The sequence below is a fragment of the Nicotiana sylvestris genome, chromosome 2, assembly GCF_000393655.2.
Source record: "Nicotiana sylvestris chromosome 2, ASM39365v2, whole genome shotgun sequence".
Taxonomy (NCBI): Eukaryota; Viridiplantae; Streptophyta; class Magnoliopsida; order Solanales; family Solanaceae; genus Nicotiana; species Nicotiana sylvestris.
The window spans coordinates 34,203,870-34,222,996 of NC_091058.1; the positions used below are offsets into that span (position 1 = coordinate 34,203,870).

At 38.2% G+C, this 19,127-nt stretch overlaps 1 protein-coding gene across 5 annotated transcripts; it reads left to right on the plus strand.

The window, feature by feature from the left end:
• Positions 1-138: 138 nt before the first annotated feature.
• LOC104246888 (uncharacterized) lies at positions 139-18,871 on the plus strand. Of its 5 annotated transcripts, XR_716088.2 has the most exons (5): positions 1,982-2,141; positions 2,303-2,404; positions 2,501-2,565; positions 8,098-8,373; positions 18,698-18,871. XR_716088.2 is itself a non-coding variant. In XM_009802785.2 (4 exons), exons 1-4 carry the CDS (start codon positions 2,021-2,023, stop codon positions 18,806-18,808), a joined length of 399 nt encoding a protein of 132 aa, XP_009801087.1. In that variant the 5' UTR covers positions 1,942-2,020; the 3' UTR covers positions 18,809-18,871. The 5 variants fall into 5 exon arrangements, 3 of the variants coding, with proteins under 3 accessions (XP_009801087.1, XP_070023496.1, XP_009801088.1); XR_716089.2 differs by lacking the exons at positions 1,982-2,141; positions 8,098-8,373; positions 18,698-18,871 and adding exons at positions 139-241; positions 342-447 and having other exon boundaries at positions 2,501-3,895; XM_009802785.2 differs by lacking the exon at positions 8,098-8,373 and having other exon boundaries at positions 1,942-2,141.
• Positions 18,872-19,127: the final 256 nt, after the last annotated feature.

Here is a 19,127-nt window from a genome sequence, read left to right on the forward strand (position 1 = left end):
GATTTCTTCTTCGCAAAGAGAGCATGTTGGGCCCAAAAGTCGTGGGCTTATAAATGTGCCCGACTTACTGATCCATCTCCATTTTCTATTTTTCTTCTTCCTCCATATCAACCCCCCCCCCCCCACCCCACCCCCGGCCAAAAAAAAGGAAAAAAAGAAAGAAAAAGAAATCAGTGTCAGCTACCAATTCGAGTCAAAAAAAGGAAAATCCAAGTCACAATGATGTTGATTCTCTTCGCAGGTTTCTTATTTTTTAAATTCTCAATTTCAAGCTACAGTAAATTATTTGTGCTTATTTAATGATATTTGTTTTTTTGTTTTGAATATTACGGTTATAATAGTAATATTCAAGAGCTTAGAGATATTCAAAGAAGCTGTATTGAAGATCCAGAGTCATGCGGTTTAGAGTTGAAGAAATTACTCGAAGATTCTACACTTCAGTTTGAGGTACCAAAAAAAAAAAAAAAAGAAGAAGAAGAGAATTTTGGAGATTCTCGAACTTTATAGCACTCTGTTTTTATTTTTCACTGCTTTATGGATAGTTTGTAAATATTCAAATTCTAGTTAAAAATGAATGTATTGTATTAACATTTGTGTGATTTAGCTCCAGAAGTTGGTCATGTTAAATTGACTAGTTGAGCATACTCGTTTATCATTTTGATATATTAGTATTTGCAGTTATTGTAGCTTCTAAGGGTGTGTTTGGTACGAAGAAAATGTTTAAAGCGGTTTCTTACTTATTTTCTTATTTTCTAGTGTTTGGTAAGTAAGAAGAAAATATTCTGCCAAGAGCATTTATATATAATTTAGGCAAACACTATAGGTCTAGTGTGGGGGCTAGAGGTGGAGGTCGGGGGTGGGGGTGGGGGTGGGGGTGGGGGTGGGTCCTATTTTTGGTGAGGGGTTTGGGGGCAGGGGTGTGGCAGTAGGAGGAGGGGTTGGGTGTTCAAGGGTGAAGTGTGATGCGTTGGGGTGGGGGGTGGGGAAGAGATAATCAATGTGGAATGCCACTTATATAACTTGTCTTCCCCGCTCTTCAGAGGCGAATCCACGATTTGAGGCTTATGCGTTCCTACCGTAATTTTAGATTAATATGTAATAATAACTGGGTTCACGGTTAGATATTTACAAATATTTAATGAATTTCTTAATATAAAAGCAGGGTCTATGCAAAAGTTACTAGGTTCCCGGAAACCCGCATTCTCTACTCTAGGTCCGCCCCTGCTGCTCTCACTAGGGAAGTTATTTTCCTGATTTTTAAGGAACTTGTTTTCCTATAGAAAATATTCTGACCAATCAAACACGAGAAAATTTGGAATATTTTTTGAAGAATATTTCCTCCATGCCAAGCACACCCAAAATAACTAAAGAATTTAAGCTTTGACAGTGATTACATGTCACTTAAAAGGACATTGCATGTAATTCTATTAACAAATATTGATTACTAAACTAGCATAAAAGGTGATTAACCTATTACAATAGGTTAAATATACAGGTGGTGTAAAAATTCCTTTACATTGTTAGTGTATATAACTTAAAGGAAAATAAGTTAACTGTTTTCCATTGTGCGTTTGGTTGAGGAAAATGTTTTGGATTATTTTCCAGTGTTAGTTGGATATATTTTTGAGTAGTAAAGGTTGAAAACAATGTCTAAGAGTTATTGAAACAAGTAACATGGAGTACGAGTTGGGTTATTTGGAAAGGAAAATGACTTTTGTCATAAGCTAAATAAGCCATTTTCCACTTTTATGTGGAAATTATTTTCATTGAAGAAATCATTTTCTATTTAAGATAACCAAACCCGGACCCTGCGTGAACGCGGGATGCCTTGTGCACCGGGCTGCCCCTAAGATAACCAAACTATGAAAAATGATTTCATCAAACAAGACATTTTTAACCATACCAAACACGTGAGCTCCGAAAATGATCAAATTGACTCGATAAGGGACAATGAATGAATAAATTGGGACCAAGAGAGGTTCTTTTTTAATTTGATTTTTTTTTCCTTTGATGGCCTGAAATGTTCACTATATTTTTCTGTCAATGTCGTGTTTGTTCTTTGTGTATGCTTTTGCAGAGTAAAGTAGAACAGATATTGTATGATGCCTTAGAAGTTAGCTTCTCGTTTGATCAGGATATAGGTAGAAGAAAAGCTTTTATATCTTTTTTTTCCTCCATGTGCGTGTGTGGGTGTCTATGTATGACACACCCACATATGTTTGGCAGGAGCTTTATTATACACACACATATATCTTTGGAGGGAGCTTTATCTTCCATTTAAACCTCGTTTTTGCAACTTCAGATGAATTTTGGGAATATTTGAAGAATGAGCTTAGCACAGAGGAGGCTAAAAATGCAAAAATAACAGATGAAATTGAGGGGCTTTCAAGGGAATATGTTGAAGGTGCTGAGGATTCCTGTTAGTTTTGGAAAGTTCAGATTTATGTGGGACTAAGACGTTGCTTGAGCTCTGATTTTGATATGTTTTCTTTTTCTGTAGATTATAGCAAATTGGTGAATGGGATTGAAGGCTTAAGTTGTTCTTTGGAGCTTATTGAATCACAGGTTTATTACTGTTTATCCCATGATGCTACTTGTATATAAACTGAGTTTGTTGATTTGGGGGGGTGCTTGAGGGGGATTGCTTGCAAGTTTAATAGACTCATTTACTTGTTAGTTCCTTAACAAACTGGACATGCTATAGTTTTATGGTATCTGGCTGTCTTGTTCGTGTAGCTGATTGAACTAAAGTTTTAAAGGTGAAATACCTGATAAACTCAAGGTGGGTGGAAGAATGTAAACTGTGACAATTTCTAACTCTTCCGTGTGATCTAATTCTCTATTGAAGTTGTTATTAATATGGTAGTGCATAAGATTTTGATAACTTTTCAGGCTTGTTTGGCAGTAATGGACTTCATTCTGTTACACGTTTGCCGTATGTCAGTATCTTCCATGTATAGCGAGCACATAAGCGCAAAGTTTTCATGATTTTTTTGTTGTTGAGAATGGTAACAATATATTCATCAGCCTTAAGGAAAAGCTGGGCACCATATCTACAAAGTAGATTAAGCAAAATAGAACTTTGTTCTTCTTACAAGGTTACTACAAGGCTTCTAGAAAATCCATTAAAGATTCAGTATCTTCTACGTATTTTCCTTTACACCAAAAATACAAAGACCGTATACAATTCATCTTAATTGTCTGTATAGAGTTGCTATTGTCTTCAAAACATCTGGCATTTCTCTCAAATAGTCCACCATACACAAGTTGGGATGGAGTTCCACCATTTCTTCTGCCTTCCCCCGCCTCCCCCCTTTTGCAGCATTTCAGAAGCTCTATTGTAGACTCTAGCATGACCCAATTTAGGCCAATCATGCTTAGAAAAATCTGCCAAAGCTGAAGCAATTGTACTAGCAATTGTTGAATCTACAAATGGCGAGACAACATTTTGTATGAGCTGATCTTGCTGAAACCAAGCAAGAAAATCAGGATTGGATACTTCTTGGTTATTTGCAGAGATAGTCTAAGAGAGGGCTGGTTTCGATCCATCAAGGTGACCAAAGAGATTGTGCCCACGCATAAGCATGGACACCTGAGTCTTCCATAGTGAAAAGTTATGGCTACCAGTAAGTTTGATGGGAAGTTGAGCAACGGGATTGAACTTGGGAAGTTGAGCAACGGGATTGAACTGGACAACAGTCTTTGAACCGGAGGTGTTATCAGCATTGACAACAGTTGGAGAACTTGGAGCCATTTGTGTGTGGGTGGGTTAGAAAAAAAAATTAGGATCAAGCTCATTGGAGCAGTAGGGCTCTTAATACCATAAAGAGTGATAAAGGCAGAAAAAAAACTTGTATTGTATTTGTAGATATGTAATTTTTGATCCTCCCCGAAATTTTATGTCTTTTAGTGTTTAGATATTAGTTTTAGGTCTAACAGTACTATTTTGAATATTTTAAACTTTTTTGCTTTATTTTGTCTTAAAAATAAAAACTACAAAAATATTTTCCTTTATTTTAGCTAATTGGTTTTGACTATCAACTTTTAATTTTTCTTACTTTTCATAAAATTGAAAAAAAAAACGATAGTAAGCAAGTTTTTAAAAAAAAAATAAAATTACATAGTTTTATTTATTTTGATTTTAAGTTGTACATATGCAGTAAACATTGAGTAATATTTTATATTTTCTTCAATATAGCAACGTTAATCTTTCTTTTAAAACTTTAGATAAGTAGTAGTATTTTACTTAGCTATTTTGTCTAAAAATAAAAAGAGAAGGAAATGATCAATTAACCAACTCACATGGCATACTACAATCAAATCCTTTTTACTTTTCAATCTACAATGACACACTCCACTTACTTTATTTTTCCATAAATTATTTTTATTTTAGACATACACAATACACACGGTGCACTTTTAATTGTTTTATCTTCATTTGCCTCACTTCATCAACACTCTACACATTTTTATTTTTATATAAGCATACGCCAGTTTTATAAAAGGGGACCACACATCTTTTTGGATTTCTTGCAACTTCCTCCAAGCAAGAAGAATAGATAATGGGGACAAGACTTTGAAAGGAAGGGAGGATTTTTGGGAAAAAAAGAGTGCGTGGAAGACAATAGAAAAGTTAAGCATTATTTGGGGAACAATAAAGAGAGGTCACGGACAAAGATGGGGGACGAAAAAGGAGGGTTTGGAAAATCATCAATCTCCTTCTCTGATTTTGGTCTTCTTGGAACAACCAGAAAAAGACAAACGAAAACAAATTCAGTTTAGCACTTTTCATCTTTGGATTTCATTTTGTTTCAGTTTTTTTTAGTTTAATTTAAATCTCAGAAAAACACAAAAAAATAAACATATGTTTCTTCTTCTTTCCAATTTCAATTTTCGTTTTAAAAGATAGAATTTGATTGAAGTACGAGTTTGGATTCGAAATTTCGGTGCCGATTTGAGTTTCCGTTCGAGGTTCGTGGCTTAGCTTGCGGTTTCTGCTCGATTGCGTTGCTGTTCTCGTTTCAAATTTTGGGAGTTGAAATCTCTTTATTTGTTGAATTTTCATATAGTGGAAGAACTTACTCAACAGGTTCAATTCTTTCCTTTTTCTCTTTATCTCGCTTACGAATTGAGCCTTAACTGAGCCATTAGAAGATGGATTAATTAGTGATGATTACGGATTTATTAATATGTTTCTCTTTGGTGATGATCGTGTCAATTGGTTTGTTCTTGCTTAAATCTTTTCTGCTATTTTTGTTTTTAGTCAAAATGAGCTTGAAAGTGTGTTCTGGTTCGCAAATTTATATAGTTATGATGTTGGATTCGTTTTGAACATTTGAAGCCAATTCACTAAGAAAATTACAGCATGTTGGTTTGAGATTCCTTTTTCAGTCTAAACTCTAAAACATAGATAGATTTTTTTTCAATAACCTTTATAGACTTTTAATGCAAGATAAAATCATTATATTTCCATGAATTTGCTTTACCACTGCTTGGATCCATCAATTTGTATCGAAAGTAACAAGCACGTTTCCTGAATGTTGTCTAAGCTAGTTGTGTCATTTGGTATTAGCTTAACTATTTCATAAGTATGTAGGTCTGTTTTCTTCGATCGGACATTTTGGGTTTATTTTTGTCCTTTTAGAGTAGTTTGCGTATTTGGAAGGAGTCTGGCTTGCCTTTGCATTGCAGTTCCACCCACATTCATTGTTAAGATAATATGGGTTAGCTTAAATGAGTTTTACCAATTTTATGTAGGAACGATATCTATAAAAATGGTACAGTAGACGCTTATGTCTTAAACGACTCGTGTATGCATTCTGCTCGTTTCCTCTTATGCGTGTTAGGATGATGCATTGATCTAGATATTTAATGTTATCTTTATATATGTTCCTTTATTTTGTCTTTGTCTATCTTGTTTCCCTTTCTTATGCGTTTGGTCATTGATAACGCAATATTTGCTAGACATTTGTTAGATGTGATATTTGTTTTTTTTGTGGTTTGGTGATTTAATCAAATTGGATGGCGAAATTAGCCGAAGGTTTGAGGCATTAAAAATAATGATAATTTGGATCGTAAATCTTCATTACTATACTTTATAGTTTTATTATTCGTTTACCCAGCTAGGAGCATTCTTAGACCGACCACATTTAGGTAGGCAAACCATTAGGACGTTTATATGTTAATTTTGTTAAGGTAAGAGGTTGTCCCTTTAGTCGATTGTATTATCCGGGGAATTCCCCGAAGTACTTTGTAAATATTTTGGAGGCCGTGACGAGCTTGTGAAGGAAGCATGGTGTAACATCTTATTTTGTTTCTATTTTCATTTGTTTGTCTTAGGCAGGGACAACCTCGAACCTTTTGTGTCTATTTTCTTTTTGTGTGTTTTTACCTTAATTTTGGATATTTTAAAAGCCAACTAGATCGGGTACGCAACCGTGACTTTCACGGGATTTGGGGAGTGCCACATCTTCTCCCCAAGTCAAATGAACCCCCTTACCCTGATTTTCTGGTGCAACTGGTTTAAGAGTCAAACACGTTTTGAAAATAAATTATTATTTTAAAAATGGTGACCTGACACACCGAAATCAAATGTCAGGTGGCGACTCTCAATAATCCTTCGAAACACAAATTACTTTGTCACTTTCAAAATTGAAAACCCTTTTGAGCTTTACAAGGGGTGTGACAGCCTGGCGACTCTGCTGGTGAACTTTGCAGGTTCGAGCTAATACTGTGATCTTGTTGGCTTTTTAAAATATTTGGTTGAGATTTTTATTTATTTTTAGTATTTGCTATATTTGATTTTTATTTTTGTGTTGTTTTATTATTTACTAGTTGTTTGTGTGTTTACAGTTTTTTTCTTTATGTGTTACTGCTTTATAACTGTCATCATTTATATAACCTCGAGTCAATTCTTTTTGCAACAAGTATCTTAGTACGCGTTGTGTACACAAACTCTTTGTTGAGTCACACTTATTTTAGGAGGGAAAGCCGTCAGACGTATGGAGTGGGTGGAAAACTTGAGCAGCCACCATCGACCATATGCTCCCCCGAATTGCCTTGTTAGTGAATCCCAAACGTAGGTCAACCTTTAGATCATGCTTATTTGCATCATGTCATTTACCTAGCAGGGCTTGGTCCCAGGCACCGTGTCCCTTTATAGGAGGCCTATCCAAATTATGTCAAAATTGACCCATGGCCCAAAAGGACATTCAATCATCCTTATGTGATACATGTTGTATCTTTGAGGGTAGAAAGGTCATTTGGCGGACTGATATTTGGGAAAGAGGGCGAGGTATAAAATGAAGCAAGTAAGACACAATTATTTTTCTTCTTATTCAACTTTTTCACAAAAAAAAGAAGCCAAAAATACGAAAAATGAAAAATCCAAAAAGATTTTGCACTTTCCCATCATTTTCCAAAAATCAAAAATGGAAAAAAAGAAAATCCAAAAAGATTTTACATTTTTCATCATTTTTTCAAAAAGACAAAAATATAGTTTTTCCAAATTAGTTGCATTTTTTAAAAGCTTTCTCCCATGTCCCATATTCTCGAACTACGCATACCTGATTCTCGTCTTTCGGGGCGCGATACGTAGTCAACCCACATAGGGTCCGGTCTTCCTAGTGAGTCTTAGGTTCTTGGCTTCGGGGGTCGTAGCCAAATCTTGCATGTCTAGCCACTTTGGCCACGTCGGTCATTCTTGCAAAATGGGGTCATTTTCGCGAAAGTGGTCCAGTGATCCATGTCTTAGAATTTTAGTATAAAACTAAGTGTACCGTTCCTTTAAGGCTCGTCCTTGTCGTGTTTGCATCCCTAGCCACATTTGGCCATATCGACCACTTTTGCAAAATGGGTCATTTCTGCAAAGTAATTTTTAAGGCCATGATTGTTGGGATTTTGAAGCTGTGTATGCCGTAAATAGGGTATATTTCATGCATTAGGGGGTCCACTTTGTCGAGTTTGCACTAATAGCCACTCTCATCCACTTAGGACATTTTGTAAAAAATAGTCCAATCGTGTCTTGCATCTGTCCACTAGGAAGTGTTGTGGCGTCGCATAGTGTCTTGAGTCACTAACTGTGTTTTCTTTATTCAGGTATGGACCCACTAATTCGATCCAAAGTGTTGATGGTAGTGAAAATTTCGAGGAAGTTGGTCAGGTTGTGGAAAATATTTTCATTGTTAGAACAACACGAGCTAATGAATAAGTTGGGCACCCTCATTTCGCTTCTTGATATCACACCTCGCCCGAATTTAGTGGAGGCGATGTTGACCTATTGGGACCCGCAAAACATGGTTTTCAGATTTGGGAAGTGTGAGATGACTCCTACCTTGGCAGAAATGTCTGGTTTCACTCGCCTAAACTGCATAGGTAAAGACATGATACTTCCTTGAGATCACTCTAGGAAAAGATTTCTCAGCGACTTGGGCTTGAAAGACAATAAGCATTTAGGATGCCTCGAGCAGTCCTGAATATCCTTGGATTATTTTTTTGCTAGATTTGGACCACGGGATAGTTTTGACATCTTTTGGGATGAGTTTAGCACAACCAAGGCAAAGTGGCAAAGACGCTGACTCGAAGCTTTCAGCCTTGCTTTGTTGGGATTATTGGTGTTTTCTTTAGATGAGAGACACATTAGCACCCATCTACAATCAGTGGTGATGACACTATTTCATGAGAAGCGGCACAGAACCATTACCGTTGTGCCAATGATCTTAGCAGAGTTGTATCGAGCCCTGAGTGAGGTTAAGGGAGGTGTCAGATATTTTGAGGGAAGTAACCTTTTGCTGCAATTGTGGATGATGGAGCATTTACACACCGCTTCCTTACTTTGTCCCATCGATCGTGCCTTGAGGGATCGAGTGGAATGCATTGAGCATAGGATGAAATCTCTTAAGGTTACATACCTAGTAGGCGTCATAGCTTGGATTGAGTTCCTTGGTTTGAGGACAAATGGGAATGTTTTGTGGGCTTACCTTTGGCTACCTTTAGATGAGATTTTGGTAGGATGTCGCATGCAGCCTTTCTTGGTGTTGATAGGACTTAAGTGTGTCGGGTCGTACACTCCCATTAGGGTGATGCGACAGTTGGGCAGGAGACAAGAGGAGTAGAAAGGCAACAGTTGATAGGACTTTGAATCTTCGAAGGCACATCATGAATTTTAGTAGAAAGGTGCCCGACGAAATCAAGTACATTCAATACTGGAACAATGCAAAGAGGATGAAGAAAAATACATTAGTAAAGGACATTGGATGACCTGAGTGTACTCAGGAGTATTTGATTTGGTTGCAGTCCATCCCACCAGGGGTTAGCACCCCATTGTCGGCACAACTTAGGGGTCAGGCAGTTCAGACAGATGATTTTGAGGAGACTTCGGATCAGGATCCTTGGGGTAAGCTTGAGTTGATAAGGTCTCAGTTAGCGGGATTAACAACAAACGTGGAGCAGCATAGCCAGTATTTGTTTAGGGTCGGCCTTCATGAGTCGAGGGCACATGCCAGGGTCTTTATTCCCAGCATCTGTGTATCTTTACAAGGCATGTTGTAGAGTTTGAGCATGACGGACAGCCCAGGACCATCCCAAGCGGGGGCATCATATCTAGGAGCTACTTGAGGATTCTTTTTATATTTTTTGAGTTTGTTTATGTTGTCATTATCTTCTAGTCTGGTAGTACTGAATCCTATAGATAGTGTCAAAGTCCGTCGTAGTGTAGTCGAGTCTGTTAGTCTTATATTATCGTACTTCTCATTTTGTATTTTGAAAATCGAAAAAAAAAATTAAATGAAAATTCCAAAAAGATTTTTATTTAATTTACCTTTTCACCAATTTTCTGGAACTACGCTTGGTCTGATTCATGTGAAATATGAATACATATGCAACCTACATCGGGTTCGATCGAATCATTTTTAAAGTTAAAGAAAAAGAGACGGATTTGTAGGGTGCGAGGAAAGACTGATTAAGCAAAAGAAAAGGGTGGAGAAAATTGAAATGAGCAAATTGGGATGATGTCATATGACCTTATGACCCTCAAAGCCATTTTGGAACCGTTAATTGTTGCTAGGTGCATTGTACACAATGTGATATTATTATCTAATAAATGCCCTAACACTAACATGTTGGCTTTGTTTTGCTCCTTTTGGCTTTGTTTCACTATCAACAACAGGAAGGTTGTTAGTTTGTTGGCACTCTGGCAAGTCATCCATACAATACTAGGTCAAAGAGCAAGACATCCATGACTAGCAAAGAATTGGATACAGGTGTTGTTGATCCATCAAGAGAGATTGTGGAATTAGAATTTGAGTTAAATGAAAAAGGTTCAAAGGTTGAAACAGCAGATGACAGATATGTATCAAGCTTGGATCAGTGGGCATCCTCCACCCTCATTTCCCACTAACTACACTGAAAACCCTGTTACCATCCCACCACTATCACAAGGCCAGATTCCCACCACTGCTGATTTTTCCCCATAATATGCTCCAGGCTTTACCCTTTATCACAACTACCCTGGCACCTCTTCCCAACCTTTCCCTGCTCCACCAGCCAAAACAGCCTCATATCCCACTCTAAAATCCACTCCTATTCTTGTAGCCCCTCTACAAGCTGCTATCCATCGATCTTCTAGTGAACCCACATTCAAAATCCCTGATGCCCAATCATATGCTCCCGAACCAACTTTCAAGGTCTCAGATCCTTATAGCTATACCCATCACTTTGAGCCTCATGTTGAAATTGAGAAGCCCACTAAGAATGTGGAGAAAGATGACATATTCAGGAAGGTGAAGAGTTTAGAGCAATCTTTAAGGAACATGCAAGGGATAGGAAACCAAGTAAGTGTGTCTTACAAGGACTTGTGCTTGTTCCCTGATGTCAAACTGCCCGCTGGTTCAAGATGCCAAAATTTGATTTGTATGATGGACATGGAGATCCCGTGGCCCATTTGAGAAGTTATTGCAGTAAGATGAGAGGTTCTCGTAGGAATGACGAGCTTTTAATGGCCTATTTCAGTCAGAGTTTGAATGGGGCAACCCTCGAATGGTATACGCGTCAAGATGCTAGCAAGTGGTATACATGAGACGATATGGCTCAGCCCTTTGCTCGACATTTTCAGTATAATATCGATATTGTCCCGGATCGCCTATCTTTGACCAAGATATAAAAGAAGTCTAATGAATGCTTTAGGGAATACGGACTCAGATGGGGAGAACAAGCTGCTTGGGTCAATCCTCCGATGGAAGAAGACGAAATGGTCAAGTACTTTCTTCAGGCACAAGAGCCTACTTACTTTGGCCACTTGATATCAGCCATGGGCAAACCTCTTAATGATATGGTAAAGTTGGTAGAGATGGTGGAAGAAGGACTAAAGTCAAGCAGGATCATGAGCTATTCCGCCATAAAAGCAACTACGCAGGCAATCTAGAATGGCACATGAAGTTTGTCGGGGAAGAAAAAAAGGGATGATATCGCTATGGTTGAATTTGAACCATGGCGTTGACCAAGGGTTTCACCTCACCAGTACACTCAGCCTCGATCCGAACCTCGAGCCTACACTCAAGCTCCATATAATCCACCCCAACATTATTTCCCACCACAAGAACCTCAATACTCAGTCAAACCACACCAATATTATGTCCACCATGCGCAGTCATATGCTCAACCCCCTCTTTATCCGCAATGGCATGCTCCAACTCCACAAAATCCTTATCCACCCTCACAACCATACTGAAACTCTACTGGTCCAAGCTTTCAGCCAAGGCCGGATTATAGAAGAGAAAGGTAGAAACAAAAACAAACTTCACCCCGCTTGGAGATTCCTATACCAGTTTGTTTCAAAGGTTGAGGCAGTTGGACGTCTTGAGGCCGATTGAGTCAAAGATACCAAATCTCCCTCCAAAGAACCTTGATTATTCACTCAGATGCACATACTATTTTGATGCCACAGGGCACAACCCAGAGAAGTGTTGGCATTTAAAGAGATCGGTCCAAGAGCTTATTGATACAAATGAAATTGTAGTCCAGAGCCCGGAAGCGCCAAATATCAACCAAAATCCTTTGCCAGTCCATGCAGAGACACATATGATCGAAATAGTTCGTAAAGATGGAGAACCCAAGAATTCTTCTAAGTCCGTCATGATGATTCATGCTAGTGAAAGTAATCCAGTTAAGGCTCCAGATTCTACAAAAGTGACTCCCTTGACAGTTGAAGGGGTGACGGAGAAGCTAAGCATGCTCAACGTGAAGCCACCTGCGTTGGTAGTAAAAGGGCTTCCGAATGATGTGGGAGCACATTAAGAAAAACTGAAGGTGGTCATGCCAAGGATCCAAAAAAAGCCTATCATAGTCGTGGAAGAAGCCCGTATTACCCCTGTTGTTATTAAACTAGTAACCCATTTGCCAATAGTTGATACAAAGGCTGTCCCATAGAATTACAAACGGGTGATAGTGACATATAAAAGGAAATAAATAGGGGAAGAAGTCAATGAAACTGAAGGACTGACTCTTTCTGGGAGGTGTTTTACATGGAAGAATTAAGAAAGGCCAAGTCGTTAAAGGATAGTCAAAGGCCAGTGAAGAAGCCGGTCACCGAAGAAGAGGTTGAAAAGTTCCTGAAAAAGATGAAAGTGCAAGACTATTCCATTGTGGAGTAATTAAGGAAAACACCGGCTCAAATATCTCTTTTGTCTTAACTGATACATTTAGGTGACCACTTCAAAGCCCTAATGAAGATTTTGAACGAGGCACATGTTCCTGATAAGATCACATGAATCACTTGGAAAAGATTGCTAACAAGATCTTCGAAGCAAATAGGATCACCTTCTCAAATGATGAGCTTCCTATGGAGTGTACAGAACACAATCGAGCTCTTTATCTTATGGTGAAGTGAGAGGAGTTAGTTGTCTCGAGGGTATTGGTTGATAACGGTTCTAGTGCAAATATTTATCCTTTTTCTACTTTACAAAAGTTAAAAATTAGTACTGAAAGAATTCCCATGAACAGTGTATGTGTTCGAGGCTTTGATGGGGGAGGAAAAGATTCCGTCGGTGATATAATGATCGAATTGTCGATAGGGCCAATAAAGTTCACTATGGAGTTTCAAGTGTTAGATGTGGTTGTCTCCTACAATTTGTTGTTGGGCAGACCTTGGATACACATGGCTAAGGCAGTTCCATCTTCTCTGCATCAAATGGTAAAGTTCGAATGGGACGGGCAAGAAAAAGTAGTGCACGGTGACGAGGACATATCTGTTTATAATGACCTGTCTGTTCCCTTTATTGAAGCTGAAGATGATAAAGGACCTTGGGCCTACCAAACTTCGAACAATGTCTGTTGAGAAGATTTGTAAGGGGGAATGTATTCCAGGTCCGGGGCTATCCTCAACATCCGTCATGGTTGCAAATAAAATGTTGAAGAATGGTTTTATGTCGGGTAAAGGTTTGGGTTCATTTCTATAGGGTATTGTGCATCCAGTGTGCCCACGTGAAAATTTTGGCACATTTGGTTTGGGATTCACGCCTAAGGAGAAGGACGTGAAAATGGCTAAAAACAGAAACAGAAGGTATGGTCACTACCCAAACCTATTCCACACATCTCCAAGTCTTTTGTCAAGCTAGGGGCCGCAAAACGTCCAATATCATCAGTTCCGAAACCTATAGTCGTTGTTGATGAAGAGATGATCAAGAGGTTCCAGAGACTGTTCGATGGGGTTAATATGGTAGAAATTGGGGAAAGTTCTAGTAATGCAGATGTGCAACTCATTGTGCCAAATGTGAAGCTTATCAATTGGGAAGCTACTCCTCTCCCCACCCGGAAGGAGTTTTGGTAGTTTGCTTTGTTTTCCTTTATGTTATTTGGGTTATTCCAGGGTTGTAATCTAAATTTTTATTTTTCACTTGTTTTGATGTTCAAACCCTTCTATCCTTTTATTTTCAATGAAAAACAACTTTCTGTTCTTCGTTATTCATAGGGTTTCATTTTGTTTTGTACAATTCTTTTTATGCTGGTTCTAATGACATGACATGCATAAGAAATTTCCTGGCAAGTCTTAAAAGCCAATCTAATTCTGAAATAATAATCCAAGAAGTGGAGTATGATGATGAAACAGAATATGTGAAGAAGCAGCATTTGAGGAAATCAGTAAAGAGCTAAAACAATTTGAAGAAAAACCAAAGACTAATTTGAATGAAGCTGAAGCAATCAATTTAGGAGACCAGGATAATGTTAGGGAAACCAAGATAAGTGTGCATCTGGAATCACAAAAGGAAGAAATAATCAAAGCATTGTTTGAGTACAAAGATGTCTTTGCATAGTCGTATGACAATATGCCGGGCTTGAGCACTGATTTGGTAGTTCTTAAATTGCAACTGATCCAGCATTCCCTCATATCAAGCAAAAGTTAAGAAAGTTCAAGACTGATATGAGTGTGAAGATCAAAGAAGAAATCACAAAACAACTTGATGCAAAGGTCATTCGGGTCACTCGATATCCCACTTGGTTAGCTAATGTTGTGCCAGTATCAAAGAAGGATGGTAAGACAGGGTATGTGTCGATTACCGTGATCTTAACAAAGTGGGCCCAAAGGATGATTTTCCATTGCCAAACATTCACATTCTGATCGATAATTGTGGCAAGCATGAGATTGGGTCTTTTGTGGATTGGTACGCGGGATATCACTAGATCTTGATGGATGAGGAAGATGCAGAAAAGACAACGTTCATCATGCCATGAGGAACCTATTGCTACCGGGTAATGCCATTTGTTTTGAAGAATGCTGGGGCAACTTATATGAGGAAGATGACTACCATATTTCATGATATGATACATAAGGAGATTGAGGTTTATGTAGATGATGTGATCATAAAGTCAAAGAAGCAGTCTGACCATGTCAAGGACTTGAGGAAGTTTTTCCAAAGGCTCCGCAGATACAACCTCAAACTCAATCCAACTAAATGTGCATTTGGTGTCCCCTCTGGGAAACTGCTGGGATTCGTGGTTAGTAGACGCGGTATTGAGCTAGATCCGTCAAAGATCAAAGCCATCCAAGAGTTACCGCTGCCAAAGAACAAAACTGAAGTGATGAGTTTGCTTGGAAGGTTAAATTACATTAGCAAGTTTATTGCTAAGCTCACGACAACCTGTGAGCCCATCTTTAAGCTGCTGAAGAAGAATATTGTAGTCAAGTGGACTGATAAGTGTTAAGAAGCATTTGATAAGATTAAGAGGTACCTGTCAAACCCACCTGTGCTGGTCCCACAAGAGCCTGAGAGACATTTAATTCTCTACTTGACAATCTTGGATAATTCTTTTGGTTGTGTATTGGGTCAACATGACATCATGGGAAAGAAGGAGAAAGCAATCTATTATCTCAGTAAGAAGTTCACTCCCTATGAGGTTAAGTACACTATGCTTGAGAGGACATGTTGCGCCCTGACTTCGGTGGCACAAAGTTGAAGCATTATCTTTCGTCCTACACTACTTACCTCATTTCGCGTATGGATCCTCTAAAGTATATCTTTCAGAAGCCTATGCCCACATGAAGACTTGCAAAGTGGCAAATTTTACTCACAGAGTTTGACATCATCTCTGTGACTCGGACCACGATGAAAGCTCAAGCCTTGGCCGACCATTTGGCCGAGAATCCAGTAGATGAAGAATATGAGCCATTAAGAACTTATTTTCCTGATGAAGAAATAATGTATGTTGATGAGGTTGACCATGATGAAAATCTAGGTTGGAAGCTCTTCTTTGATGGAGCTGTTAACATGAAAGGTGTCGGAATAGGGGCGGTACTCATTTTTGAAACAGGGCAACACTACCCTGTGACAGCCCAGCTTCGAGTTTATTGCACCAACAACATGGCTGAGTACGAAGCATGCATTATGGGTTTGAGGTTAGCTGTAGACATGGGAATCCAGGAATAATGGTTATGGGAGATTCAGATTTGTTGGTTCACCAGATTCAAGGATAATGGGAGACTCGGGACTTGAAGCTCATATCGTACTGATAGTGTCTGCATGATCTTTGTCAATGATTCAAGTCGTTAGAATTTAGACATATTCCCAGGATTCATAATGAGATTGCCGATGCTTTGGAAAGGCATATTCAAGTCATTGTTGTTGAGGTCAGGAGCCCGCCTGAAGAGAGGAAAGGCGTTTTATTTTTAAAGTTGTTTAAATCTCGCCAACCTAAAGAAAGGAATGGCGTTTTATTTTTCAAAGTTGTTGTTGAGGTCAGGAGCCCGCCTGAAGAGAGGAAAGGAGTTTTATTTTTAAAGTTGTTTAAATCTCGCCAACCTAAAGAAAGGAATGACGTTTTATTTTTCAAAGTTGTTGTTGAGGTCAGGAGCCCGCCTGAAGAGAGGAAAGACGTTTTATTTTTAAAACTTGTTGAAATCTCGCTAGCCTAAAGAAAGGAATGACATTTTATTTTCAAAGTTGTTGAAGTTAGGAGCCCGCCTGAAGAGAGGAAAGGCGTTTTATTTTTAAAAGTTGTTGAAATCTCGCCAGCCTAAAGAAAGGAATGACATTTTATTTTCAGAGTTGTTTGTTGAAGTCAGGAGCCCGCCTGAAGAGAGGAAAGACGTTTTATTTTTCAAAGTTGTTTGTTGAAGTCAGGAGCCCGCCTGAAGAGAGGAAAGACGTTTTATTTTTAAAAGTTGTTGAAATCTCGCCAGCCTAAAGAAAGGAATGACATTTTATTTTCAGAGTTGTTTGTTGAAATCAGGCGCCCACCTGTATAACGAGAGGAATACTTTTCAGTCTTTACATTTCATGTCTCAGGCGCCCACCTACATAACGAGAGGAATACTTTTCAGTCTTTACATTTTATGTATCAGGCGCCCACCTGTATAACGGGAGGAATACTTTTTAGTCTTTACATTTCATGTTTCAGACGCCCACATGTATAACGAGAGGAATACTTTTCAGTCTTATACTTCAGGTCTTGAAATCAGTAACCCCTCCGGAAGGCAGAAGGTTACAACAGGAATTCCCAACAGAAAACAATAAAAATTCCCAGCACCGGGAAGCAGAAGGTTGCAACAAGAGGTCCCAGCACAAGTTCAAGCGCATGAGTCAAAAGGAAGAAAGACGCATCTTGAAAGAAGCGGCCTGTGAACATTAAATTATGCCCAACATAACTAATCTGATGAAGAAAGTTGTATCCCCAGAGGAACCACCGAAAAGCTTAATGAAGGAGGCCATATCCCCAGTAGACCGAACAAAATGATGAAAACTGGTATTCAGAAAAGCAAAAGGCCAGTGTCATCCCCAAATTCTCGGAAGAAAAGCACCGGAAGAAACACAAGCCGACAAGAAAGCAAGGCAACAAGAACAAGTTGAAGATAGATGAGATCTTATGATCCGTAGTCTAGCCTAGCTTCTTGTTTTCTTTTAAGCACGGTGTAACAAGGAGATCGGTAAGCAGTGGTAATAACATGCAACAGCAGTAACATTGCAGTCCCATGGTAGTCCCAGCTACCAAAACTTCCCGAACTACATTAACCTGATTCCCCTTTAGCCAGGGATATGTAGGAAACCTTTGAAGAAAAGGTTCGATTAAATCTTTTTCAAAAAATCCTTCACACGGAGTATTCGGATGGGCAAAAATCGCTCACTTTATCTTTGCACGAAAATCCTTCGTGTCTTCGGGCAAAGAGGGGCAGCTGTAAGCACGTGATTTTTGCCCTATGAGAGAATTATTCCCAAAAAATCCAAAATAAAACAATTTTTCTTTGTGTGCAATTTTAGAATTTTTGTGGCATTTTTGATAATTATTTGTATTTCTGTCTGTGCGTGTTTATTGGTTAAATTAATAAAAAATTACAAAAATATGTCGCATTTGCATTTAGTATTTATTTAAGTTTGTTTTACAAAATCATAAAAATAATGTACGTTGCATTTTTAGCATTTAACGTCTAAATTGTGTGATTTATAGTTAATTGCTATTTAAATGTGCGATAATTGTTATTTGGACAGATTTTTGAAGTTATAACAGATTTTGAATTAGGGTAGTAGCAGTAGTTTTAGGGGTAATACGTGAATTAACCAATTACAGATTATTTAATTATGGTGGGGGACAAGACGTAATGATAAAAACAAAAAGGAAAAGGTGGATAATGATGTCTTCTTTTCAAAAAGAAAGAACAAGGGGGCCCACTTTGACTACTTTTCAAAAAAAGGGAACATGGGGGCCCACTTTGACTACTTTTCAAAAGGAGGGAACACGGGGGCCCCACGTTGACTACTTTTACTAAAGTAAAAGTATGGGTAATAATAAAAGTTAAAGGGTGCACATAGTGGAAGAAGATTGGGTCTTGCTTTGTGAATTAAGGGGGAGGAGATTTTGGAAGAATTTGGGGAGGGGATTTTTGGGGGAATTTTGGGGGAGATAAAAATTTCAGAACTAAAGAGGAGATAAAAAAATACTTTTAATCTTGAGGAAGAAGATTCCTAAAATATCCGAATATTATTTCTGTGTATTCCTGAGTGTGATCTCTGCCTCCTGTTTGCTTCCGGGATTTTCAATTGGCTTCTTGAGTTTACTGTTGGTCCTTTGTTATTGCTTTATTGAGTGGTTGCTGGAATTTCTGTTTGGTTTTCAAGTCTACTGCTGGGTTTTCTGACTGCTGGTTATTTGTTGTTGGTGCGCTGTTTCTACTGCTGCTGATCTTATTCTTCCTTTCGTTGTATTCAAATACCAGGTACACGACTGTAATACTAGTTATTGCAAGCTGAAAAATGTGAAAGCACGAATACATGAAGAATGGAACTTTGAAGTTTTAATTTCGCTTTTTCTTTGTTTCTTTTACTGATTGTATTTAGGCTATTTCATGTATTACTGTTTAATAATTGGAATAAGAGAAAAATAACATAAGTTGGTCTTTAGTGAATCAGCTTGGCAAAATGGGTTAATTCACTAGCTATGAAGGTTTTAATATGGTCAACAGTAGGTTAATCATGAATGGATAGTTAAATTTAGTTAAAGCCAAACAAGACTAGATAATGTTTAAGTTTAATAAACTTTCTAATAAGCTTTAGTAATTATGGTTAAATCTAGTTTCAAATGGTTATGAATAATTAATTCCAATAGTTTTTTTTATATAACAATGCGAGCTTCAATCTAGCTATATT

Coding starts and splice junctions, on each gene's coding strand:
- LOC104246888 (XM_009802785.2), top strand. CDS start 2,021: ATGTTCACTATATTTTTCTGTCAATGTCGTGTTTGTTCTTTGTGTATG. Junction 2,142..2,302: donor CTCGTTTGATCAGGATATAG/GTAGAAGAAAAG, acceptor TTGCAACTTCAG/ATGAATTTTGGGAATATTTG. Junction 2,566..18,697: donor TGGAGCTTATTGAATCACAG/GTTTATTACTGT, acceptor TTCAAATACCAG/GTACACGACTGTAATACTAG.